Source organism: Diaphorina citri, unplaced genomic scaffold, assembly GCF_000475195.1.
Source record: "Diaphorina citri unplaced genomic scaffold, Diaci psyllid genome assembly version 1.1 scaffold2203, whole genome shotgun sequence".
Taxonomy (NCBI): domain Eukaryota; kingdom Metazoa; phylum Arthropoda; class Insecta; order Hemiptera; family Psyllidae; genus Diaphorina; species Diaphorina citri.
The window spans coordinates 15,848-43,109 of record NW_007379628.1 but is presented as its reverse complement, the minus strand read 5'-3'; the positions used below and the strand labels follow the sequence as shown (position 1 = coordinate 43,109).

At 38.9% G+C, this 27,262-nt stretch overlaps 5 protein-coding genes and 1 long non-coding RNA gene across 7 annotated transcripts; 3 read left to right on the top strand and 3 right to left on the bottom strand.

The window, feature by feature from the left end:
• The first annotated feature begins 2,720 nt into the window (after positions 1-2,720).
• On the top strand, positions 2,721-3,587 carry LOC103518475 (ubiquitin thioesterase otubain-like). The gene is made up of 3 exons (XM_008483541.3): positions 2,721-2,866; positions 3,060-3,133; positions 3,339-3,587. Exons 1-3 carry the CDS (start codon positions 2,821-2,823, stop codon positions 3,567-3,569), a joined length of 351 nt encoding a protein of 116 aa, XP_008481763.1. The 5' UTR covers positions 2,721-2,820; the 3' UTR covers positions 3,570-3,587.
• Positions 3,588-3,622: 35 nt separating this feature from the next.
• Positions 3,623-10,165, bottom strand: LOC103518471 (transportin-3). The gene is made up of 9 exons (XM_008483537.3): positions 9,802-10,165; positions 9,112-9,543; positions 8,819-8,971; positions 8,445-8,608; positions 7,408-7,552; positions 6,965-7,111; positions 6,437-6,636; positions 5,406-5,545; positions 3,623-5,246 (listed from the first exon to the last, which is right to left on the bottom strand). Exons 1-9 carry the CDS (start codon positions 9,916-9,918, stop codon positions 3,946-3,948), a joined length of 2,799 nt encoding a protein of 932 aa, XP_008481759.1. The 5' UTR covers positions 9,919-10,165; the 3' UTR covers positions 3,623-3,945.
• Positions 10,166-14,011: 3,846 nt separating this feature from the next.
• LOC113471254 (DNA helicase MCM9-like) lies at positions 14,012-17,810 on the top strand. Of its 2 annotated transcripts, XM_026830257.1 has the most exons (4): positions 14,012-14,146; positions 14,471-14,601; positions 15,089-15,338; positions 17,566-17,810. In XM_026830257.1, the coding sequence occupies exons 1-3, from the start codon at positions 14,021-14,023 to the stop codon at positions 15,288-15,290; spliced, it is 459 nt and encodes a 152-aa protein (XP_026686058.1). In that variant the 5' UTR covers positions 14,012-14,020; the 3' UTR covers positions 15,291-15,338; positions 17,566-17,810. The 2 variants fall into 2 exon arrangements, with proteins under 2 accessions (XP_026686058.1, XP_026686057.1); XM_026830256.1 differs by lacking the exon at positions 17,566-17,810 and having other exon boundaries at positions 15,089-15,457.
• On the top strand, positions 16,058-21,262 carry LOC103518469 (DNA helicase MCM9-like). Its single transcript, XM_026830255.1, has 5 exons — positions 16,058-16,192; positions 16,598-16,728; positions 17,219-17,390; positions 18,070-18,194; positions 21,210-21,262. The coding sequence occupies exons 1-4, from the start codon at positions 16,067-16,069 to the stop codon at positions 18,172-18,174; spliced, it is 534 nt and encodes a 177-aa protein (XP_026686056.1). The 5' UTR covers positions 16,058-16,066; the 3' UTR covers positions 18,175-18,194; positions 21,210-21,262.
• On the bottom strand, positions 18,654-25,218 carry LOC103518473 (phosphoglucomutase-2-like). The gene is made up of 8 exons (XM_026830258.1): positions 24,939-25,218; positions 24,480-24,713; positions 23,553-23,645; positions 22,998-23,079; positions 20,890-21,081; positions 20,064-20,287; positions 19,486-19,591; positions 18,654-18,900 (listed from the first exon to the last, which is right to left on the bottom strand). Exons 1-8 carry the CDS (start codon positions 25,178-25,180, stop codon positions 18,670-18,672), a joined length of 1,404 nt encoding a protein of 467 aa, XP_026686059.1. The 5' UTR covers positions 25,181-25,218; the 3' UTR covers positions 18,654-18,669.
• LOC113471255 lies at positions 22,228-23,672 on the bottom strand. Its single transcript, XR_003394021.1, has 2 exons — positions 23,280-23,672; positions 22,228-22,654 (listed from the first exon to the last, which is right to left on the bottom strand). It is a non-coding gene; the product is annotated as an uncharacterized LOC113471255 (long non-coding RNA).
• Positions 25,219-27,262: the final 2,044 nt, after the last annotated feature.

The window sequence follows — 27,262 nt, the reverse complement described above, 5'->3', positions numbered from 1 at the left end:
AAAAGAATTCCATTTTTACTGCCTAAATAAATTTGTTTATTTCAAGCACACTCATAGGGTCTAAAAGTAGCCTTAAACTTATCGTAAAACGCCAGTGTAAATAATCTTGTACCCCAAAACAATAAAATTGTTGAATGATATCCGGATTATATACTTGCTCGGCCGTTGGGATATCATATACTGTCCCGTCGCCAGGCGATATATGCGATATCGATATATTTGAGGGGGCCCGATATATCATTATCGGATATATCGCGAGTTTATTCGATATATTGTACTCATCTTACATCCCTAGTTCCAATTCGGCAAAGAGATTGGTTGATAATACACGGGGAGCCACTGGCACTTTGGTGGACATTTCCTGCGCTAAGTCAAAAAAAAAAAAAAAAAAAAAAAAAAAAAAAAAAAAAAAAAAAAAAAAAAAAACTAGCACTAGTCCATTAGGGTGTGGAGGACCGGGTTTGATTCCCAACGGAGGCGAAAAATTCATCACTATTTTTAGCCCGCAGGGCCTTTTTCTAACCTTTTCGGAGTGATTTCCAGACTTCCATGAATCGCTGAACCCCACGTGGGTTTACTGGGGTACCTACCCAACTAAATATTAAAAAAAAAAAAAAGTAAAACAACACCACTCCTAATCAATGTAATGGTCGAACATTTTTATCATTTCCAAAATATCAGCAGGGATTACAAAAGGGGGGGGGGAAACCTTTCACAACATTTTACATTTTAAACATAATGGGGAAGAAACGAATAGGGGGAGGGATTAGAGAAAGCTTAGAGGGAAAAAAGTGGGATGAGAGATGTTCCAAAGTTTGCTATCTGCGATTATCGGGAATTTGGGTTAACAGGAGTACCACGTGACTTTGTAAAAAAAAGAAAAAAAAGGACGTTGAAGATGGTGATTATTTTACATTTTAAACATAATGGGGAAGAAACGAATAGGGGGAGGGATTAGAGAAAGCTTAGAGGGAAAAAAGTGGGATGAGAGATGTAGAGATGTTCCAAAGTTTGCTATCTGCGATTATCGGGAATTTGGGTAAACAGGAGTACCACGTAACTTTGTAAAAAAAAAGGACGTTGAAGATGGTGATTTAATAGCATTTGACTTTTGGACTCCCTAGTAAGAAATTTACAAGGAAGGTTGAACTACTGGCCTGAGGATGAAGTTCTTATCCTCCCTAAGTGAAATTTAAAAGTTTACCAACATAAAAAAAAGTACAAAAGTTCTTCTAGGTTTTTTCTTTCGACTTTTGTTACATCGAAAAGCTTAGGATCCTCCTAAGTAAAAGTCAGAAGTAAAATTTAAATACTTCATGTTCATGTCTTATTGCCCAGGCTGGGCAGAGCAGGGGATAATAAAATTTCCCTTTGTAAGTGCTTCTTGAAGAAAGTTACCTGGTGAGCGATACCCTGAGGAAAAACACGAGTTGGTTGTCTATTCGTATAGTCAGTGCTTCTCAAACTGTGTGCCGCGGCACTCTAGTGTGCCGCGAAATTGCCCTAGGTGTGCCGCGAGATTTGGGATGTTTCCCAAGATAAAGATCGCTGGCCGAATAAAAAAAAGGCCAGCGGCGCTATATATAATATATATAGCGCCGATAGTCGGCGCCATCGATACTTATCGATAGTTTTTTTTATTACATATTTTCCTTGTTTCTACTTTCTAAAGGTCTTATCCCCCAAAAAGATGGCTAGGCAGAGCAGGGGATAATAAAATTTCCCTTTGTAAGTGCTTCTTGAAGAAAGTTACCTGGTGAGCGATACCCTGAGGAAAAACTCGAGTTGGTTGTCTATTCGTATAGTCAGTGCTTCTCAAACTGTTTGCCGCGGCACTCTAGTGTGCCGCGTGTGCCGCGAAATTGCCCTAGGTGTGCCGCGAGATTGATGAGACAAAGAAAGATCGCTGGCCGAATAAAAAAAAAGGCCAGCGGCGCTATATATATATATAAAAAAACAACATTTATGTTAACTTATACACAATATTAGTCAGCTCCCATGGCGTAGTGGTCACTGCACTCGCCTTGCACGCGGGAGACCCGGGTTCGTTCCGAGAACGAACCTTATCTTGTTAGGATAAAATCCGCCCGGGAATCGATTCTGCGGCCCAGCGCTTACAAGACGCTCTACCTTCTAAGTAGAGGAGGAGAACTATCGATAGTCGGCGCCATCGATAGTTTTTTTATTACATATTTTCCTTGTTTCTACTTTCTAAAGGTCTTATCCCCCAAAAAGACCTAACCTAACCTAATTTAAATGAAACGTAGTGTACCTATTATGTTTGTTAGAGGACGACAATAAAAATCCCATGTAATATCACTCGTCCTCAGGGTATTTTTTTTAATAGTGGGATTTATAGCAAAATTCCCACAAAAATCTCGTCCTCAACACGCTCCCCTGTGCCAGATCCGTTACCACTCCAATGCAAAACTGTAGAAACAATATCCTATCTCACCTTGTCCGAGCTCACCTCAACCCAGTACATAACCACACCCTCATCCAGAGCTTGTATTTACCTATCTATGCCTATCTCACCTTGTCCGAGCTCACCTCAACCCAGTACATAACCACACCCTCAGCCAGAGCTTGTATTTACCTATCTATAACTATTCAAACAGCAAGTGATTTTGGACTATTAGAACCTGATAGGTTGTTTGTTTATACATTTCTTGTTTTCAACTGGACACATTTCCCCTCTTTTGTTATTCTATTTATGGTTAGAAGGAGAAAAAAATCCTTTGTATTCATACTGTTGAAGTACAACAATTTTACATTTTTCTTCACACATTTCAGAGTTGAAGGTGAAATCATAAAATTATAATGGCAGATGATAACATAGAACCTGATCAAGCTTCCTTTGACAAAGGTAGGTGGAGTTAATTATTATTCTAATCATTAATCATTTGATTCAATGTTCAAGTCAAATATTATTTATATGACAATTCATTAAAAAAAAAAAAAAATCATTTTTCTTCCAACATCATTAGAATCATATTATTTGCTTTGGAAAATCTAGCATGTAAAAATGCCTTAATGATTATTGCTATTTTCTATTACAGGCTACTCTGAGGATGCAAATCAAGTAAATCAAGATGATCTCATTCTACAGCAGTCTAAAAACATTGAAAAAGAGGTAAGTACTTACCTATACAGTCATCACCATGGTCAGCCATCAACCATCATACATAATTTTGAGGTACCTAATTAATTACTTCCCATGTGAAACAATTATTGAATTGGCTACACAAGAGTACCATTGAGTATCTACATATTATGTAGTAGGACTTTGGCTTTAGGCAAAAAAAAAAGAGTTTATAATAATGGTATCTTCTTTTCAGATTTCAGACTCTATCATGTTGGTAGGAGACAAAGAAGACATCATGGTGCTAGAACAACAATACATAGGAGATGAGGTCTACAAAGGCAAAGTGAAGGATCTAGCCCGCAAATATTCAAATCTACGTAGAACCCGTCCAGATGGAAATTGTTTCTTTAGATCATTTGGATTTGCTTTGTTGGAGAGTTTATATCATAACAAATCAAATTATGAAAGGTATGACCCTACCTAATATCATTTCTCATTCATATTAGTATTAGAAGTGTTGTTTGATGTGAATTATACACAACAGGTGTACGAGTATTTTAACCTTTTCCAGCAGAAGTCTCAAAACAAAGTTAAAATAAAGCCAAGTTCCTATCCAAAAATGTCGGCTTATAAAGGAAGTGATAGATATCAGAAAAGTGATGAAATGTTTCGTGTAATATACACACTGCTTGTTGAGGCTGGAACCTAACTCGCCGTGTACTTATGTAGTTTTAATCAAACATGGTGATATGAATAATTGTACTTCATGTGCTTTCTACAAACCCATATTTAAATATTAGAATCTGTCTGGTTTGAGAATTTTGTTTTGATTGCTAAGTACTCATTGACTGCTAGATGTTCTACCTATACAGACGACTGAGTTCTTTCAGAGCCTGTCCTACGTCATAAGCACTCTCACTACGTGTCACTTGACTATGGAACTCTATTAGTTGTTCTGGAGTGGCTGCATTCATCCCAGCCGGAGTATTCTTAGGTAACTGACTGATGGTATCTTGTAGCCATTGGTTACTCACCTGTCTATCTACTGATATCAGTTCATACAGGACATCTGCTACATCGGCCATCATGTAAGTATGTAAGGAGAACACACACGCTTGAAGTAAATTACTCACCAGCGCTTGACCATGTTTGCTTACGATGTCTTTCATCAGACGATGTCTCATGTCAAAGTCTTCTTCACTCACAGCTTTCTTCTTGCCATCTTTATCAGAGAGGACACGATTGTTATGGATTAAATCATAAAAGAATTTCATGACAGTGGAGTTGGCTTCTCTATGATCGAGATGTGTTGCTAGAATGCCACACTGCATAACAGATGAGATGAAGCTGGATGTGAGAAATGCTATGGGAGCACGTTGTAGGAATCTTGTACATAGACGAAACAGATCATCTACTGTGTCTGGATGATTCTTGAGTCCATCCTCTTCCTGTAGGATGGCATAGGTCGGTGGGAGAAATGCTTGCACCATGTCTAGTAGGCCGGATACACAGTGACTAGTGGCATACTCATCCACCAGGATAGAACCTAGGTATAGGAAGCTACTATGTGGATGTTTGCTGTACAGGACGACTATTTGTTTGACCAGGGGTTCAAGGAGATGAGCAAAGTCTTTCCCTACACAACGTATCGCGTACCTCAAACATCTACTTGAGTGTTCCATCACTCTGGCATCCTGCTGATAAGTCTCGCATGTCTTGGAGAGGACAGGCCATAGCTCTGTAATGACACCTTGACACGGATGAGGTTCACTCATTATTCTAGGCGAGGTATGTTTGAATATAGCGGCTAGACGGTCCAGCCAGATGACAGGGTCTGACTTTTTGTTCTTCTCAGGCTTGATTTGTTTCTCAATAAGTTCGCAGAGAGGCTTGACCTGTACAAGACAGAGTTGTTTGAGTGCCTCAGAGATCTGATCCTGTGGCATATCAGATACAATGATAGCCACACCTTTCAGTAGTCCGATCGCTGCGTCATTGCTAATAGATAATGTATCAAGACATTGAATGATCTGCAAAAGTCCATTGAAGTGACCAACCATATGAGTACAACATGCTGTACTAATACTTTGTAATGCATTTGCTGTCACACTGGCTAGACCTGGTTGTTGTAAACAATGCAGTAAGAAGTTCAGGATAGTTTCTGTAACAAAAATCAAGTGACAACGTTAATATTAGAGTTCACATTGGGCCCCCTTATCCCATGCAAATTACATATTTGATTTAGAACGTTAGGTATATTGTTAACTCATAACAAACTATGTAACAGTTACATTACTGAACTGTAGAAGAATTAGCTTACCCAAGGTATGCGGGTGTTTGTCTATCCATTCACAGAGTTCTCCCAACAGTAGGAGTGATGTATATCGTACGGCTATATGTGTGCTAGGAGGTAGATGTAGAATAGCTTCTACTACTTTGGGAACAACATCGTTCTCTTCTCTGAAATATCATAACAAACACACATATCAGCAATAAAATGAGAAAAGTTAAATCAAATTTATAATTAGTCAAATGAAAAATTTCAATCGAAAACCCAAGGAAAACCCCGTCTTCTTTATCCTGAGGAGGTACCTACTAGTATTTAAACCCAACTTACAAACGAAGCAATTAATGCGAAGTTAAAAAGCGTCCTTAAATCGCGCACTGCTTCTTCTCCTTTTTCTTCCTCCTCCTTCTTAGTGCTACAATCTTCTTATATTATAAGATGAAAACATTAAAAAAAATCTTTAATCTTTAGTGAAATATTTATAGTATGGATAAGATCCTACCAAACCTCATAATATATGGTCATCTTTCCTTAAATCGCGCACTGCTTCTTCTCCTTTTTCTTCCTCCTCCTTCTTAGTGCTACATATTATCAAGCATCATTTTGGCAGAATAAAAAAGGTACAAATCTTTTCTTCGTCTTCTTCGCCTTTTCCCGTGTACAGACGGGGTCGACGTTTTTCGCGAGCCCTCAATTAGTCCAAACTAGGCTGATTGCTTTGGGCTGACATTTGGTTTTGGTTGCAAATTTTACGAGTGGATGCCCTCCGCACTCAACCTTTGCTCTTTCTTTACCAAAGGAAAATTTATTCTTTCATTAAATCTAATATATAAAAATGAATACTTGTTTGTGTGTGTGTTTGTTCGAACTTTATGCCTGGCCAAACCGCTCATCCGATTGCTATGAAACTTTGTCAACTTATTGCTTGCACTCCCGTGAAGGTTATATAGAGGCTATTTTCCGGTTCGTTTTTGTTAAGCTACGCCGAGTAAGACCACTAAATAGATGAGTGACATGAACGGCCATGCCTTATTTCGGCTAGTAATTTAATAAACTTAACTTACGGTAAAACATTTTTAGCGACGGATTGCATAATGTAGAGTGCAGCTTCAGTCTGTTCCCACATGACATTGTTCTCGTGTAGACTGTTGAACATATGGCGGAAACAAGTGGAGGAGCCTACAATGAACACCACATCCTTCACGAGCTCGGACACTTTCAATCGGAAATCGTAGAAATCATGATCCTCTTCTAACAGTCCTTCCTACAATATCACACAAAAGAAATAGATTTTCATTAAAATCAAAAAGTTGAATAACTTGTAATAGGTATTGACATTTGGTAAAATAGCTACCCTAAATCATAGGTAAAACTTGAGCCTCCATTACAAAATAATAATAATGTAAAAAAAGTGGCAACAACTTTTGCTGATATTTGTCCTAAGGGGATTCGGACAGTCCATTCCTAAAGGGGATTTATTTGAAAAACCCGTAGAAAATAAACGGACGGAAATTTCAGATGGAACTTGGGAATTTTCGCTTCAAATGCCAAAGAAGAAGACAAGTGTGATGGAGCATTTATTGTTGACATACCAGGTCAGGTTCTAGCTGACAATGTTTACACAAGGCGCCAATCAATCTCTCCACATGGGGTTTGAACAATACTGTCAGACTGTCGTCGTTTTTCACGTACAAGATTTCCGATAGTCGATACCAAAGTCGAAACGTTATCGATGCCACCTAGAAAACGTAGACAAGGGAATGATTAATGGAAGCAGTTTGATAGAGGGAACTGTTTAGAAGTTTTACTGTTCCGAAATCGAAGGAGGAGGACAGGATAGAAGAAAGCCATCTGTTCTAAAACGAAAACTATCTGTTTGGGATAATGTTCATCCAGGACGGGAATCGAACCCGCGACCTAGCGCTTACAAGGAAGACCCACTAAGCCTCCCAGATTGGCTGGCTAAAATTTATTTTTTCACTTTTAACAATTGCTATTAATCAAGACTAGATGTTTTTCGTGAACTATTACTTGCCTCATAATCGTGATGCCCAACACAGATCAGCACTAGATCCAGGGCTTTGATTGAAAAAGGTTGTTGCTTTGTCATGGATTCGTTCACTATTCTGTCCAGCAATGATTCTGCAAGCTCAGTGAATAACTTACAGTAGTTCATACATCTGAAACATAAACCACAAGGGGACTGACATTAATGAACAAATAGAGTTATTTTTGTGAACATCTAAGGACATTGCTTGTTAATATTAGGGTGTATCCACACATAGTCAACCAGCCATTGATTGATGAGGTGAATCTATGTTGTCAAGATAGTGTGGGTGGTTCAGTCAATGAACAGCTGGTGAACTACGTATGGAAACACCTTTAGAGTTTAATAGGGCCTTTGCTGAGTGGTTTCATTGAATCACTAGTTTAATTAGCTACTGGGTAGAAGAAATACAATCACTAATTGGAGGAAAAAGACTAGCCAATGCTAATAAACAAGGTATTTTCTACCACATAAACATTAGTTCATACATCTGAAACATAAACCACAAGGGGACTGACATTAATGAACAAATAGAGTTATTTTTGTGAACATCTAAGGACATTGCTTGTTAATATTAGGGTGTATCCACACATAGTCAACCAGCCATTGATTGATGAGGTGAATCTATGTTGTCAAGATAGTGTGGGTGGTTCAGTCAATGAACAGCTGGTGAACTACGTATGGAAACACCTTTAGAGTTTAATAGGGCCTTTGCTGAGTGGTTTCATTGAATCACTAGTTTAATTAGCTACTGGGTAGAAGAAATACAATCACTAATTGGAGGAAAAAGACTAGCCAATGCTAATAAACAAGGTATTTTCTACCACATAAACATTAGACTCCATTAAAATGTTGTCAACTTCTGGTACATATTTATTATGATGATAAAAAGTATGTCTTAGTTGGGATTTTTGGGGACTTGAACCTACAACCTCTCTCTTACTAGACATAAGCCATAACCGCTGATCTGCCCACACTATTGAGGAGTGCATTGGTGTTACATTGCACCAAGTCATTACACTTACTTTTCCAGATCTTCATGAGCCACAGCCATGTGGAATTGTTCTTCTAAGGAAAGAATACATGTGAACACATTCAGATTGACTGCATCAAAGTTGTTGTTATACTCTAGGATGGGAAGAAGGGCACTGACACAATCTGTGGCTGCATCATGAAGAGATCCAGAGCTCTGAAAACATTTAAAAAAAATCTTTAATCTTTAGTGAAATATTTATAGTATGGATAAGATCCTACCAAACCTCATAATATATGGTCATCTTAGATCTAATCTGACAACATTTACACTATAGTTAGTTACCCAAAATGACAGGAAAGCAGAGCAGTCTATTGACAGTGGGGTGTTAAGAAAAGAAATTGGTTCATTAAGAAACTAAAGTACCTGATGATTGGACAGAATTTGGAATGCTGACACTATCACATCATTGCTGATTTCTGGTAACTTGATAGCATTGGCAATAACCCAGGATGTGAAGCATTTCAGGACCTTTGTCTGAAGACTAACATTATCACCACAGTTTGCTTGACATGTTTTCTGAAATTAAAAGAACAAATTGGTTTTGAATAAATAAACTTTACACAATTCTTGATTTTAAAATGTCTTGGAAATTCAAGTACTTCTACAAGTTAGCATTCTCCATGGTTTTGAATTAGCAGTGGAGTTTTGTAACTTACCAAGAATTCTATTACAATAGGACCTGCTGCTTTTAGTTCTTCTTCAAACTCTTCTCTTCTATTTTTGCCCAACTTCAAGACATTGACTTCTTCTGGTAGAACTGTTAGGACTTCTAGTAAAGCCAATATACTTCCTTTGTGACTCAGCTTCTCAATGATGTAAACAACTGGTTTCTCCCATGCTGACATTTGTAATGCCAAGTCAGCAAGTGCTAATGCCAACTGAGTTATGATGTTTTTTCCAGAGGTATCATTGGTCCGGCATAAATGTTCAATTAGCGAGTCTCTTAATGATACATGTGATTCTGATGGAAGCTCAAAGAAAGCATTTTGAACTTTTTGTCTCATAGTTTGAGCAGAAAAGTATACCGCTTCTAACCCAAGTTCATTTTGGTGTAATAGCATTTCATCAGCTATTTTCCAAGCATATATCTGTGAACAAACAAGAAACAAGTAATGTTAATTGAAAAGCATCCAGTTAAAACAATGCAGATATCAAAAAGTAAGTTTTAGGTAAGAAGAACAAGAAAGAGGAGGCCTTTTTATCTTGGTGTAATACATGCCTCACGTCTACAGCCTTAAGCAAAATCTCAACTGTTGATCATGCCAACATGAATCTGTAAACCTGGGGGTCAAACACATCAACAAATCTACAGGCTTCCAGTTTCCATTACTGATGAGTTTGCTTACCGATTTTTGCAGTTGATGTAGCCATTGAGATGCTTTTTCTTTCTCTGTTTTGTTTGGATTGAGATACAGAGTATGAACGACGGCATAGACAGTATCCAGGGATGGTTGGGATTCCATGTCAAAAGAGTTGTCAATTTTTTTACTGGTAGAGGGTAGGCACCTTCTGATGAGAGCACCAAACTTTCAAGTATGTCATGAAGAGCTCATCGAAACTTAGCGGGTGTGTAAAAACATTGATTATCATGGAGGTACTACACTATCACAAAAGAATTATATCACTTGAAGAAGTTCATTTTTAGAACAAGAATTTGCATTTAAGTTTGCTAACAGGAAACTTGAAAATCGAAATGTTTTTTTTTTTTTTTTTTGGTCTATGATACTACAGGAATTTAGGATTAAAATAGTAACCTTTAATGTGATATACATACCTATACATGCGATATTAGTGTTGGGAATAATCGATTATGATAATCGATTAATCGATTATTATTGATAATCGTAATCGTAATCGATTATAAAAAATAATCGAAAGTATAATCGATTATGAAAAATAATCGGAAAATCACATTTTGGTATTTTTGCCATTTTCAGTCGATTTTTGCAATTTTTCGCTCATTCTCTAATAAACGGAACAACAAACATTTCTAATTTCCAATTCTAATTCATTCCTCTTGAACTTTTTTTTCCTTGTTGCATGAAAAATATTTAACATGTATGTCATTAAATAGAAGGAACTGGACCATCAGTCTAAGGCTAAGGTCTTATCGTAGTTATCGCCCTAAAGCAGAAGAGAGAATGATATTATGATATATAGGATAGAAGAAAGTCAGCCGACCACAAACTTTATCTGATAATGATAAAACGTTGAACATACTACGGGCATGGTACGACACGGACCACACGAGTCAATCAGCAAGGATGTGTGGAGGGGATAGTCTCGGATGAGCTACAAGCGGGACCTTTGCAGATAGCTCGGGATGGTATTTGTTACGTGGGAGAGTGGAGCAAGTACGGCCATGGGAAATATTCACCTGCATCCAAAATACTCAAAGGTAAGTTGAACATACTACGGGCATGGTACGACACGGACCACACGAGTCAATCAGCGTTTACCTAAGGCTAAGGATAGGTACTAAATTACAAATAATCCGTTTTTGAATCCGTGTTACTAAAAATCACATGCTAAAAGGCTGAAAGAATACCTACTTGTCTCGCGGGTTTTTGTGTTTTTCGTACGTACCTATAGGTACCTATCTTTTAAAACTTTTTTTTTTTGTAATTTTTTCTGTTTATTAGTCAGTTCCCGTATTTTCCATAGATTTGGAAAAAAACCGGAACAAGGGTGTGTTCCGGCGGAACATTTGATTTTTGACAAAAATACGGATTGTTCCGGGAAATAACGTACGGTTGGCAACCCTATTTGTGACACCCTCAATAGATGAGCTATTAGTTAGCTCTTAGTTCAGTTATCATATTAGTCATTAGACTTAAGTCTTAACTGGTTGACTGATGACAGGTTCATTGGTTTTTACTTTTTAGTTGTTAATGTGATTTGTACATTCTTGAGAGGGCATATTCTTGGCTTTTGTACATTCTTGAGAGGGCATATTCTTGGCTTTTGTACATTCTTGAGAGGGCATATTCTTGGCTTTTGTACATTCTTGAGAGGGCATATTCTTGGCTTTTGTACATTCTTGAGAGGGCATATTCTTGGCTTTTGTACATTCTTGAGAGGGCATATTCTTGGCTTTTGTACATTCTTGAGAGGGCATATTCTTGGCTTTTGTACATTCTTGAGAGGGCATATTCTTGGCTTTTGTACATTCTTGAGAGGGCATATTCTTGGCTTTTGTACATTCTTGAGAGGGCATATTCTTGGCTTTTGTACATTCTTGAGAGGGCATATTCTTGGCTTTTGTACATTCTTGAGAGGGCATATTCTTGGCTTTTGTACATTCTTGAGAGGGCATATTCTTGGCTTTTGTACATTCTTGAGAGGGCATATTCTTGGCTTTTGTACATTCTTGAGAGGGCATATTCTTGGCTTTTGTACATTCTTGAGAGGGCATATTCTTGGCTTTTGTACATTCTTGAGAGGGCATATTCTTGGCTTTTGTACATTCTTGAGAGGGCATATTCTTGGCTTTTGTACATTCTTGAGAGGGCATATTCTTGGCTTTTGTACATTCTTGAGAGGGCATATTCTTGGCTTTTGTACATTCTTGAGAGGGCATATTCTTGGCTTTTGTACATTCTTGAGAGGGCATATTCTTGGCTTTTGTACATTCTTGAGAGGGCATATTCTTGGCTTTTGTACATTCTTGAGAGGGCATATTCTTGGCTTTTGTACATTCTTGAGAGGGCATATTCTTGGCTTTTGTACATTCTTGAGAGGGCATATTCTTGGCTTTTGTACATTCTTGAGAGGGCATATTCTTGGCTTTTGTACATTCTTGAGAGGGCATATTCTTGGCTTTTGTACATTCTTGAGAGGGCATATTCTTGGCTTTTGTACATTCTTGAGAGGGCATATTCTTGGCTTTTGTACATTCTTGAGAGGGCATATTCTTGGCTTTTGTACATTCTTGAGAGGGCATATTCTTGGCTTTTGTACATTCTTGAGAGGGCATATTCTTGGCTTTTGTACATTCTTGAGAGGGCATATTCTTGGCTTTTGTACATTCTTGAGAGGGCATATTCTTGGCTTTTGTACATTCTTGAGAGGGCATATTCTTGGCTTTTGTACATTCTTGAGAGGGCATATTCTTGGCTTTTGTACATTCTTGAGAGGGCATATTCTTGGCTTTTGTACATTCTTGAGAGGGCATATTCTTGGCTTTTGTACATTCTTGAGAGGGCATATTCTTGGCTTTTGTACATTCTTGAGAGGGCATATTCTTGGCTTTTGTACATTCTTGAGAGGGCATATTCTTGGCTTTTGTACATTCTTGAGAGGGCATATTCTTGGCTTTTGTACATTCTTGAGAGGGCATATTCTTGGCTTTTGTACATTCTTGAGAGGGCATATTCTTGGCTTTTGTACATTCTTGAGAGGGCATATTCTTGGCTTTTGTACATTCTTGAGAGGGCATATTCTTGGCTTTTGTACATTCTTGAGAGGGCATATTCTTGGCTTTTGTACATTCTTGAGAGGGCATATTCTTGGCTTTTGTACATTCTTGAGAGGGCATATTCTTGGCTTTTGTACATTCTTGAGAGGGCATATTCTTGGCTTTTGTACATTCTTGAGAGGGCATATTCTTGGCTTTTGTACATTCTTGAGAGGGCATATTCTTGGCTTTTGTACATTCTTGAGAGGGCATATTCTTGGCTTTTGTACATTCTTGAGAGGGCATATTCTTGGCTTTTGTACATTCTTGAGAGGGCATATTCTTGGCTTTTGTACATTCTTGAGAGGGCATATTCTTGGCTTTTGTACATTCTTGAGAGGGCATATTCTTGGCTTTTGTACATTCTTGAGAGGGCATATTCTTGGCTTTTGTACATTCTTGAGAGGGCATATTCTTGGCTTTTGTACATTCTTGAGAGGGCATATTCTTGGCTTTTGTACATTCTTGAGAGGGCATATTCTTGGCTTTTGTACATTCTTGAGAGGGCATATTCTTGGCTTTTGTACATTCTTGAGAGGGCATATTCTTGGCTTTTGTACATTCTTGAGAGGGCATATTCTTGGCTTTTGTACATTCTTGAGAGGGCATATTCTTGGCTTTTGTACATTCTTGAGAGGGCATATTCTTGGCTTTTGTACATTCTTGAGAGGGCATATTCTTGGCTTTTGTACATTCTTGAGAGGGCATATTCTTGGCTTTTGTACATTCTTGAGAGGGCATATTCTTGGCTTTTGTACATTCTTGAGAGGGCATATTCTTGGCTTTTGTACATTCTTGAGAGGGCATATTCTTGGCTTTTGTACATTCTTGAGAGGGCATATTCTTGGCTTTTGTACATTCTTGAGAGGGCATATTCTTGGCTTTTGTACATTCTTGAGAGGGCATATTCTTGGCTTTTGTACATTCTTGAGAGGGCATATTCTTGGCTTTTGTACATTCTTGAGAGGGCATATTCTTGGCTTTTGTACATTCTTGAGAGGGCATATTCTTGGCTTTTGTACATTCTTGAGAGGGCATATTCTTGGCTTTTGTAGGATGAGCTAAACTATTCAAACGTCCTTTCGATTTGTTCCCTCAGGAACTTTGGAATGCCTTTCATCCTGGACTTTACCAATGAGCAGGAAGTGGAAGAGTACTCGAGTTTTATTCTCAGCAAATCATTGCGAGGAGTCGAGAACCAGGAGGAATTCATTTCCCGAGACGATTTCAAGCAGGTAGGTGGAATAGAAAATACCTTGTTTATTTATCCTGCTCGAATGAGACTAAAAGGTCCCTTTACCCCAGCAGTCTAAACAAGGTCAAGGTCTTATGGGTTTAACAACATAATACAATACATATCTAATGTTTACAACAAAGGGCCTTGTTTAATAATAAAAAAAGAGGGAATGTTTTCAAGAAAAAAGGTAAATATGCTGACAGTCGTTATTGGGTGCAATTTGAGTACCTACATGGCATTACACATTTACGCCAGGCCAAGTTCCAGTAAGCACCCCCTGTGTTAGGTGTTTCCATGTATGAGCCATTCCTAATGTCCACAGTACCTGGAAATGGTGAAAACTATTCAAGTAGAAGCGGACCTAAGTAGCAAGGAGGTCATAAGCAATTATTTCGTGGCCACAAGACGATCCCGACCTGAGTGTAACTTTCCCATAACTTCCATCAGCAAACTGTAAGTAATTTTTTTTAGCATTTTTTACCGGAGCAGCAAATTAGAAAGCTTTCGTACAACACAGTCAAAAAACGTGTTATTTGGGAGTGTTACCTAAAAAGAAAGAGAGACATTTGAAAATCAAACTATGGCAAATAGATCTAATGCAATTGCTAGAGAAAAGTTGGGAGTGGAAAGCTGAGCTGCTACAACAACAAACCATTAAGGTGTGTCCACACAGAGTCGATCGGTCATTGATGTCGATTGACACCTCCACACTGCCTTGACAACATAGATTATAAACTACAGTCGCACGAGCATTGGGCCCACAAAACACCCTACGAGTCCTACGACACAGACAACAGCAGTTGTTTCATTACTACGCAATGAAAACGGCCGTAAAACATCCATCTTTTTCTTTAAAAATAAATAAATAATACTAAAATAATAGTGATAATAAATAAATAAACAACCAACCAAACAAACAATAATTGAATATGAATTCCAGCACAGTACTAGCAGAATCTCACGCCCGTCTTCGGCTGAATCCGACAGTCACCCATGAAGATGCCATAGCTGTCATCAGACTGTATGAACAATCCATGAGTTATGTGTACGGGAAGAGCATATGTACCACGGTAGCTCCACAGATGGAGATGGACTTTGAACAACCAGCACAGGTAATTTCATACACAAAAAGCCCACCCTGAGGCTTGGATGTAGGGGCTTCTTCTTCAGGTGCCTTCTCCGTCCCAGAAGTTGGCTATCATCGTAGCAATTGAATTTTGTTTACAGCTGCTTTGAACAGGTCACATGACGAGCAATTGAACCATTCTCGCAGCTTTCGCAACCAGGATATTATTCTTCTTCTTCTTCCCACCGATCGTTTCTCGGTGATTTTGCCCTGTATTATGAGATGTAGGATTTCGTTCTTGGGTCCTCTCATAATGTGTCCTAGGTACGATTGTTTACAGCTGCTTTGAACAGGTCACATGACGAGCAATTGAACCATTCTCACAGCTTTCGTAACCAGGATATTCTTCTTCTTCTTCTTCCCACCGATCGTTTCCCGATGATTTTGCCCTGTATTATGAGATGTAGGATTTCGTACTTGGGTCCTCTCATAATGTATCCTAGGTTCGAGAGTTTTCGTTTTTGTGTAGGGACAAACAGCCCTAAAGGATGGCTTGATCTTGTGTCCACGCATAAGAGGGCATATTCTTGGCTTTTCTACATTCTTGAGAGGGCATATTCTTGGCTTTTGTACATTCTTGAGAGGGCATATTCTTGGCTTTTCTACATTCTTGAGAGGGCATATTCTTGGCTTTTCTACATTCTTGAGAGGGCATATTCTTGGCTTTTGTACATTCTTGAGAGGGCATATTCTTGGCTTTTGTACATTCTTGAGAGGGCATATTCTTGGCTTTTGTAGGATGAGCTAAACTATTCAAACGTCCTTTCGATTTGTTCCCTCAGGAACTTTGGAATGCCTTTCATCCTGGACTTTACCAATGAGCAGGAAGTGGAAGAGTACTCGAGTTTTATTCTCAGCAAATCATTGCGAGGAGTCGAGAACCAGGAGGAATTCATTTCCCGAGACGATTTCAAGCAGGTAGGTGGAATAGAAAATACCTTGTTTATTATGGAGTCGAGAACCAGGAGGAATTCATTTCCCGAGACGATTTCAAGCAGGTAGGTGGAATAGAAAATACCTTGTTTATTTATCCTGCTCAAATGAGACTAAAAGGTTCCTTTACCCCAGCAGTCTAAACAAGGTCAAGGTCTTATGGGTTTAACAATAACAACATAATACAATACATAATGTTTACAACAAAGGGCCTTATTTAATTATAAAAAAGAGGGAATGTTTTCAAGAAAAAAGGTAAATATGCTGACAGTCGTTATTGGGTGCAATTTGAGTACCTACATGGCATTACACATTTACGCCAGGCCAAGTTCCAGTAAGCACCCCCTGTGTTAGGTGTTTCCATGTATGAGCCATTCCTAATGTCCACAGTACCTGGAAATGGTGAAAACTATTCAAGTAGAAGCGGACCTAAGTAGCAAGGAGGTCATAAGCAATTATTTCGTGGCCACAAGACGATCCCGACCTGAGTGTAACTTTCCCATAACTTCCATCAGCAAACTGTGAGTATTTTTTTTAGCATTTTTTACTGGAGCAGCAAATTAGAAAGCTTTCGTAGGTACAACACAGTCAAAAAACGTGTTATTTGGGAGTGTTACCTAAAAAGAAAGAGAGACATTTGAAAATCAAACTATGGCAAATAGATCTAATGCAATTGCTAGAGAAAAGTTGGGAGTGGAAAGCTGAGCTGCTACAACAACAAACCATTAAGGTGTGTCCACACAGAGTCGATCGGTCATTGATGTCGATTGACACCTCCACACTGCCTTGACAACATAGATTATAAACTACAGTCGCACGAGCATTGGGCCCACAAAACACCCTACGAGTCCTACGACACAGACAACAGCAGTTGTTTCATTACTACGCAATGAAAACGGCCGTAAAACATCCATCTTTTTCTTTAAAAATAAATAAATAATACTAAAATAATAGTGATAATAAATAAATAAACAACCAACCAAACAAACAATAATTGAATATGAATTCCAGCACAGTACTAGCAGAATCTCACGCCCGTCTTCGGCTGAATCCGACAGTCACCCATGAAGATGCCATAGCTGTCATCAGACTGTATGAACAATCCATGAGTTATGTGTACGGGAAGAGCATATGTACCACGGTAGCTCCACAGATGGAGATGGACTTTGAACAACCAGCACAGGTAATTTCATACACAAAAATCTCACCCTGAGGCTTGGATGTAGGGGCTTCTTCTTCAGGTGCCTTCTCCGTCCCAGAACTTTGAACAACCAGCACAGGTAATTTCATACACAAAAAGCCCACCCTGAGGCTTGGATGTAGGGGCTTCTTCTTCAGGTGCCTTCTCCTTCCCAGAGGTTGGCTATCATCATAGCAATTGAACTTTGTTTACAGCTGCTTTGAACAGGTCACATGACGAGCAATTGAACCATTCTCACAGCTTTCGTAACCAGGATATTCTTCTTCTTCTTCCCACCGATCGTTTCCCGATGATTTTGCCCTGTATTATGAGATGTAGGATTTCGTACTTGGGTCCTCTCATGATGTGTCCTAGGTACGCGAGTTTTCGTTTTTGTGTAGGGGCAAACAGCCCTAAAGGATGGCTTGATCTTGTGTCCACACATAGTCTAACGGTCGTCAATCGATGTCGACTGAATCGTCCACACTGCCTCGACAACATTGATTCACCTCGCGTTTTTGTGTAGGGGCAAACAGCCCTAAAGGATGGCTTGATCTTGTGTCCACACATAGTCTAACGGTCGTCAATCGATGTCGACTGAACCGTCCACACTGCCTCGACAACATTGATTCACCTCGTGTGGACATAGTTTTACAAAGCAATATGTTTTTTTTTATTTCAGATTCATCACACCATGATCAGCTTTTCCCTGTGGTTGGACAGATACATTCGCACCTACATAAAAGGTACTTCCATGACTTCCAGAGACAATGGTTCATTCTATTGAGACATTAACATCAAATGAAGGTAATAATTATAATAAAAAAAAAAAAAACTTAAATAATTCAGTTAAAACTGGAGGTTGGCCAGTCTAGTTAGCTCGTTTGGTAGCGCGTCTGTCTGCCTTGTAAGCGCGCTAGGCCGCGGGTTTTATTCCCGCCCAGGGCGGATTTTATCCTGACCGGAAAATGTTCGTTCTCGGAACGGCTGGTTGTCTTCCTTCTCTCTTCTATTTCGGGGTGATAAGACATTAGCAAATACAGTTCCCTCTATCACAACAACCTCTCCCACCCATCCGGATTGGTGCAATCAACGATTTCAACGTGCTATAATAGCCACTGGCTCAAGTTTTCAGATTGGAATATACGAAATAAGTAGACTTACTCTTTTGCTTTTATTGCCTACAAAAAAAAAAAAACTTTGATTTTTGATGCGGATATTGAGGCAATATCGCGATTCGCGAAGTCTGCGAATCTAGTCTAGAAGAATAAGAAAATAAAACTTACTTGAGATCAGGGCTGGCTACGAGTTCTGTATAGTATTTGATCTTAGGCTCGGTTCCACTAGTGCGCAGGGTTGCCACCAGTCCATTATCAAACGTGAAGGTAATCATTTCACTTGACTTTGAAGTTGGCAACGTGGCCTTGTGATCTGCGGTGCCGGAGTCGTAACCCGTGGTCAAATCTCGAACCCGGGTTACACTGTACTTGCCGTTGAGGAGTGATGGAGGGTACTGGGAGAAATAAAAATAAGCACATAAGTACAGTTGAGAATCTAGAATTCCATCAATATTAGCAAGTTTTTGCAACCAAAATTAGCGTCCTGTTAAAATGAACTCTAACTTTATTTTATTTGACGAAAACTCCTTTCTGCACATGCGAAGAACCGAGTTTTCATCAAATAACGTTAAAGCTTGTTCAGTTAACGGGACGCTAATTTTTTTCGCAAAAACTCGCTAGTAACAAGGTTACTTACATACGAGTAAGTCAATGCCACAAGACCTACTTCTAAAGGGATGGTGTTGTTTAAAAGCGACATAAAACACAACTTACTTTGACCCAAACTTTTGAATTTGACCTAAAATTAAGAGTACCCCAAGATTCGTAGAAGCTTGACCCATCCTTTAGGGGTATTTGTCCCTACAAATAAGACTCTGAGTGGGCGTTTTGTGTACCTATGGAGTTTAGCAAGTGCACCACAAACTTTTGAATTTGACCCAAAATGAAGTGTAGGTAGCCTTAAAAGAAATTTAGATAAAAAACAGGTGAACAATAAATAGCATCCCTCAAGGGGATTTAGGTAACAAGTGAACACTTACACTATCGGGTTCATTGTTGAAATGCCTCAGTCTGTGAAATATGTTCTCAATGGTGACTTGATTGCGACAAATGTAGTAGGAATTGTGCGTGAGGTGATGTCCATATCTGTCAACACAAAACCGTTCAAGATTAATAAAATATAGGTAACTTGATTATTCCTGCTCGAATGAGACTATAAAAAGTCCCTTTACACCAGCAGTCTAAACAAGGTCTCGTTTATTTTATGGGTTTAAAACATATAATTCATAAGTGTTTACAAGAGGAAAGGAAAAGGTGGGATTAGATACGAAGCATAGTTACTAGTTAGCTTGGAACATAGTGCGCCTTAGCTTGGAATATAGTACGCCTTAGCTTGGAATATAGTGCGCCTGTCTTGTGAGAACTTGGTCGCGGGTAAAACCCCCGTTATTTCAGTTTCCTCTGTCAAACCCAAAAAAAAAAAAAAAAAAAAAATGGAGGTCGAGGGTTAGAACCGAATCACTTGTTTCCCATAATAACCATAATTGAATGGAATAGACTTCAGATAATCTCGTATACCTTAGGAGGGGGAAGAGAGAAAAAGAAAGAGCAAGCTTACTTATCATAGACATCTGCCAAGAGTTGGTGTAGGTCTTTGCCTTGAGAATCCAGATAGGCAACCAACTCAGCCATCCTGACAGCAGCTGTCACTCCGTCCTTGTCTAGCACATGAGTTCCGTCCATGAATCCTATGGCCTCCTCGAATGCGAGAAGTACATGCTTGCCTTCCTGTTCTAAATCGTACGTCTTGGTACCCATCCACTTGAATCCGGTCAGAGTTTCCTGTAAACAAGAACGGTTGATGTTTGTTGGGATTCGAAGATGGGCCAATCAGTTGGTGAAAAGAACGCCGACGAGCATATATATTCTGTAGTACTTACGGGGATAATGAAGAATATGCTAATTTTGTAGAGAATAAAACTTATTATTAATTTTTTTAGGTGCGGTTGATCTAGTGGTAATACTCTTGTTTTCCATCCTCTAAGTACAACAGCGATTTCCAACTAGCGGCCCGCGAGACACCAGTGGTCCGCCAGACCAGTTTTGTGACCCGCGAAGATTTTTGGGTGGGCCCTATCGGGCTTCATTTTCTCTTTTACTATGGGGAGGACTCCGAAAATGTGGAGCATCCACCCCCCCTCAAAATCCTGCATACGGACCTCCTAAAATCGGACCAATCAAAATAGTTAGTTTCGCGAAACAAACGAAGATACCCATCCCACCCCCCCTCAAAATCCTGCATACGGACCTCCTAAAATCGGACCAATCAAAATAGTTAGTTTCGCGAAACAAACGAAGATACCCATAAAGTTTTCATTCGGTGCTTTTTCGCCCATTGTGTCGCCCGAAACAAACGCCGGTGCACCATTCGGTGCATTACTCACATCATACTTGAGTCCTTCGGCCTGAGCGATGGTGTGAAGTATTTTGGATGAAACCGTGCTAGCAAGGAAATAATAATCCTGTAGGGGAGCATTGGGCTGCTTGGATTTGAGACGATGCAGTGCCCACCAGCCGAATAAGGCTCCCAGCTCATTACCAGTGAATATTTTCCATTGACCACTGCAAAATAAACAGTTATAGGAAGTATGTAGTTACAAAAATGTAAGATAAACCTTAAAGATATAACCACCTACATAAAAGGTACTTCCATGACTTCCAGAGACAATGGTTCATTCTATTGAGACATTAACATCAAATGAAGGTAATAATTATAAGTACCTATGAGAATTGACGTACAATTGGACAAATATTAGGTGATTAATTTGTTAATTAATTAAAAGTTCATTAACGGCTTTCCGCTAAACTTTAATTCCGAATTGACGTACAATTGGACAAATATTAGGTGATTAATTTGTTCATTAATTAAAAGTTCATTAACGGCTTTCCGCTAAACTTTAATTCTGTTGACCTTCAAGTCAAAATAACGTTACACTTTACATGGTCTATAAAATGAATGTCAAGTTTTCAAACTATATTGTATATTGAATAATCTAGGTAATATATTAGGGTAGGTACAAAAAGTTCAAAGATTAAAAATATTGTATAACAACAAAGAAAGCAGAATGTAGGTAAATGCACAAATAAAAAGGGGGAGGGAGAATGGTGAGATAAATCATTAATACAAGAGGACCACACTTTGAAATTGCATTAAAACAGTAAATATAAGTAGGTAGGTAATACCTAAGTCTGGCCCGGGGAATTAATAAAAATAATGAAAATATATAAAAACAGAGAAAATTTGACCAAATCCATACAACATTCCTCAAATGCAAGAAATCACTGTTGCAAATGATTTCCTAATTTTTCTAAACTTGCTACACCTACAGTTAGGAATATCAAAATATTGAATTCGGCTGTAAGATCAACCAGTAGCTCTAGAGTCTAGGCAAAAAACCTCAAGAAAGAAGATTTTAAACATAAAATATGAACTTCCGAATTCGGCTGTAAGATCAACCAGTAGCTCTAGAGTCTAGGCAAAAAACCTCAAGAAAGAAGATTTTAAACATAAAATATGAACTTCCATCAGGTAAAAGTAACAGTCATGTATTGCTTCCTTTTTCAAACATTCCTTGGTAAAATACTATAAAGTCAATTAAGTAGTAATTCATAAAATCTAAACATCTAATAAAATATGGTAACACAAGAGAATAACAAATCTAATACAATAATAAAACACTTTGGTGCGCCCTCCATCAGGTAAAAGTAACAGTCATGTATTGCTTCCTTTTTCAAACATTCCTTGGTAAAATACTATAAAGTCAATTAAGTGGTAATTCATAAAATCTAAACATCTAATAAAATATGGTAACACAAGAGAATAACAAATCTAATACAAACACTTTGGTGCGTAATATAAACGTTGAGATCCAAGACTAAGCCCTAAACTAAAGTGTCAAAGCTGTTGATTGTCCTGATTTTAATACATACGGGTATTGTAATTGCAACGAGTTGTAATTATAATTTAATTATTATTTTTCCTTCTGTACATAAAGTAATATTGCCTTTAAGATACTTAAACATAATATCAATCCGTTTTCCTCCATCCATTGTAGTTTTTCCTCTACAACTACCTACTTGGCTAAATGACTACTTGGTCTGTGGAGTAGAGCTGTCAAACTGTCTTGACTTGGCGGGGCGGAGCGCTACCTTAAAATTAATATCTAATATCTACTGATATATCAATTCTACTGGATACTCGTAAATATGGCTCAGATATTTCTTACTGAGAAAAATTAAGGACAGGTCGAATATTTAATTATTTATTTTGATGAATAATGGAGTCCATTAACGCCTAGAAAACCAATATAAACAAAGTTGCTGCAGACACAACTCTGACACATAGGGCTCAGTGTAACAATACTTAGGCCAGTTCTACACCAGCGTTGTAGACCGCGAGTCGCAGGCTGGTATAGAGTATAGAGTACACTCAATCATCACCAAATCTCAAGTCGTTCCAGAAATGGGTCGACTGGAAACAATGCCTCTCCACCATCTTTTCCTCAGGCTGTAGAAATTCACTCACAATGGCCTCTACCATTTCATTCAGCGTATGATTCAACTCGTTCTTGTCCCTGGAAAATTACCAGAGTTTCATGTTAAGGCCCGTTCCCACTTGTCGTTTGGAAAAAAAATCGTGTCGTGCGTAGTGGCAACACTTCCATTTAAGGCCTGTTCTTCTTTCCTACGCCGCACGCGGCGTCACTCGACGTTCACTCTGCGTCAGGAGAGGGGGTAAAAATTGTGGAAACTAAATGGCGGGGCGGAGCGCTACCTTAAAATTAATATCTAATATCTACTGATTTATCAATTCTACTGGATACTCGTAAATATGGCTCAGATATGTATTTCTTACTGAGAAAAATTAAGGACAGGTCGAATATTTAATTATTTATTTTGATGAATAATGGAGTCCATTAACGCCTAGACAACCAATATAAACAAAGTTGTTGCAGATGCAACTCTGACACATAGGGCTCAGTGTAACAATACTTAGGCCAGTTCTACACCAGCGTTGTAGACCGCGAGTCGCAGGTATTAGATCGGCCTAGGTGTTAGGCCATTTTCCTCAGGCTGTAGAAATTCACTCACAATGGCCTCTACCATTTCATTCAGCGTATGATTCAACTCGTTCTTGTCCCTGGAAAATTACCAGAGTTTCATGTCAAGGCCCGTTCCCACTTGTCGTTTGGAAAAAAAATCGTGTCGTGCGTAGTGGCAACACTTCCATTTAAGACCTGTTCTTCTTTCCTACGCCGCACGCGGCGTCACTCGACGTTCACTCTGCGTCAGGAGAGGGTGTAAAAATTGTGGAAACTAAACAAACATGACATCTAGCGGAGAAATTACGAAACATTTCTTTCTTCATATGGAAACTTCCCTCAATACAATTACAAAATGGCGGAACTGAAGCTACTCGAGAGTCGCATCAGGGATTTAAGATGTAGCGTCGACGTTAAAGGAGGGGAAGTGGAATGAAAAACACGAGTCACTTCACGTCGGGATCGCATCGTACCCGCGTCGGAATGAAAAACACACCTTTAAATTACATTGCCTACACACGAGTCACTTCACGTCGGGATCGCATCGTACCCGCGTCGGAATGAAAAACACACCTTTAAATTACATTGCCTACGAAAGCAAAGAGAGAAGGAAGAAAGGATAGCAGAAAGCCAGCCGTTCCGAGAACAAACCTTATCCTTTCAGGATAAAATCTGCCCCGGCCAGCAATCAAGGTGAATATGAGGAGGGGGAGTGGGAGCTTTATGAGGATTTTATTCCTTCATCCAAGCCAGTGGCACAAAGCATGTTGAATGCACCAGTACTCAATGGATCACTTAAGTTAAGCAAAGTTGTGTGTGGTGGATGGATGACCATTTGGACAATCATATGCTGCTGGCTTTTCCCAGCCCCACTCAGGCTAGATGAAGTTTAAGTGAGTCGGTCAGTAGCTTGTCATCAAAAATGAAAACCTCAACAGTTATACTTATGTAGAGTACTAGTTAAACTAACCTGACAACCTTTAGAATCATACAACTTATACCCATTGTCTTCCTTTGGATTGTGTGAGGCAGTTATCATAATGCCAAGTGCAAGGTTCAATGCTCGGATTGAATAGGCTATGATGGGCGTGGGACAAACCCGAGACACAAGAAATACTCGCTTTACACCACCGTTTAGAAATACTGAAGCAGTCAACTCAGCAAATCTGAAAAAATCATTTTTTTCCCATTACATATTATTTATAACTGGTTTTTGGCTTCAATCAGCCTTACAATAGTAATTACCTCACTTTTCTCCAATATGGTTATGGCCTTCTAAAACTATTCAAATAAGTAGGTATGGCCTTCCGAAATTATTTATAGGTTTGGTTTTGCTACTAAAAGTTGTATGTCTACAGTTCCAATGTGAGAGAAGCCTAATAAAAACTTACCTCTTACTATTATGGCGTCCATCATACCCTACAATAATACCGGACTCCTTGAAGTTGGGAATATGCTTCTCAGCACAACTCAGAATGCCTTGACCTGTCTGAATAATGACAACATCATTCATTTGAGAGAAGCCGACTCCCATGGGTCCTCGAATCCCTGCTGTTCCAAACTTGAGCCTTTTCAGGAACAAGTCAGACATGGCTTCTTTATTTTTAAAGAAGGCATCATCTTTCTTCATCATCTCTCTGACAACATCTTCATTCTGCAATGATGAGAATAAGGGTAGGAGTTGTGATTGGTTGACAAGCACCAGTATAAGTAGGTGACCAAGTGGCCAAATAATTACATAAGTATATAGATTTTTTTCATACATACTACACAAGCAGGTACTTAATTATCTTCACAAAGCTAAGCACAATACTGTCCTCACAAATACTGAATTGGCATATTCTTTTTGATAACCTAGAGTCTAGAGTTTAAGACAGGAGACAGTACGAAAGAGTACATAGGGAGAGAAAATTAGAGAAAGAGAAATGGCAAGAATGAGAGGAAAAGCAAGAGATTAGGAAAAAAAATATCTGGTGTGAACATCACACGACTTTCCTTATCCTATTAAATGATGCCTATTTTGGGTTTTCTTGTTCTTATACCCTAACCTTTACAATATCTCTAATCGTTTAGTCGGTATAGCTGAAAACCGGCAAAAAACGGTCGAAAACTGAAAAAAAGCGGTCAAAATACCGCCAACCGTAGCACTCATCTCAACCAAACGTTTTGAGTTGCATCCTTGTCACATTCGTAAACTACATACCAAATTTCAAGTCTCTAGCTCATACCGTTCCGAGAATTGTTAAATTACACCGAAAACCGCCAAAAAGCGGTAAAATGCCGCCAACCGTTGCACCGATCTTAACCAAAAGTTTCGTGTCTCACTCTTGTCACTTGTGAACTACATACCAAATTTGAAGTCTTTAGCTTATACCGTTCCCGAGATATTGTTAAATTACACCGAAAACCGCCAAAAGCGGTAAAATGCCGCCAACCGTTGCACCGATCTTAACCAAAAGTTTCGTGTCGCATCCTTGTCACATTTGACATCTAAGTAAAAGGCGAAAAAGAAGGTTGGTGAAACCCACAACAAGTAATTGGTGAGCCATGCTGTAACGACTTACCTTTGACGTTTTTCTTCTGTACTCCCGGTTTGGCGGGCACGATGAAACATTGACTTTGCACAAGCATGAGACTCACTACTAATAGCACACTAGTTTCCATGTTGTCTTCTGCTTGTTTCAAATTGGCGCTGTTTGGGTTCACTACTAATAGCACACTAGTTTCCATGTTGTCTTCTGTTTGTTTCAAATTGGCGCTGTTTGGGAATGATGAGTGATTGCATTGATAACAGGTATAGGAACTATTGACATCATGGCTTGCTGTGTGGGATCACAGGCTCTGTGTGGCCTAACAGAATAATAGGGTTTACGAATAACGCGTATAGGGACCACAATTACATAGCTCCTTCAGAATAGTTACAACTGTTTTTTGTTATCCTTTTTTTTCATCAGTCATCCTACTCTCATTTAAAGTCTGTACCCATTGGGCGACCGTGCACAAGCATGAGACTCACTACTAATAGCACACTAGTTTCCATGTTGTCTTCTGTTTGTTTCAAATTGGCGCTGTTTGGGAATGATGAATGATTGCATTGATAACAGGTATAGTAACTATTGACATCATGGCTTGCTGTGTGGGATCACAGGCTCTGTGTGGCCTAACAGAGTAATAGGGTTTACGAAAAACGCGTATAGGGACCACAATTACATAGCTCCTTCAGAATAGTTACAACTGTTTTTTGTTATCCTTTTTTTTCATCAGTCATCCTACTCTCATTTAAAGTCTGTACCCATTAGGCGACCGTAAAAAAATCGGATCACACGACCGAAAATAGGCGAGTGTGAATGGACTGCTTGACTTGGAAAGATGAAATTCAAACAGAATTGTTTGAAAAAAAGTACTCGTAATTCCATTTTTACTGAAACTTTATTCGAGTTTTTTCACTTTTCCAGGTCCTCCGGTTGCGTTACACCCAGGCCCTTGTTAAATCTGCCTAATAGCATTAAAACAGTAAATATAAGTAGGTAGGTAATACCTAAGTCTGGCCCGGGGAATTAATAAAAATAATGAAAATATATAAAAACAGAAAAATTGACCAAATCCATACAACATTCCTCAAATGCAAGAAGTCACTGTTGCTCCACTTTTTACCCCCACTCCTGACGCAGAGTGAACGCCGCATCGATGCGGCGTAGGAATGAAAAACAGACCT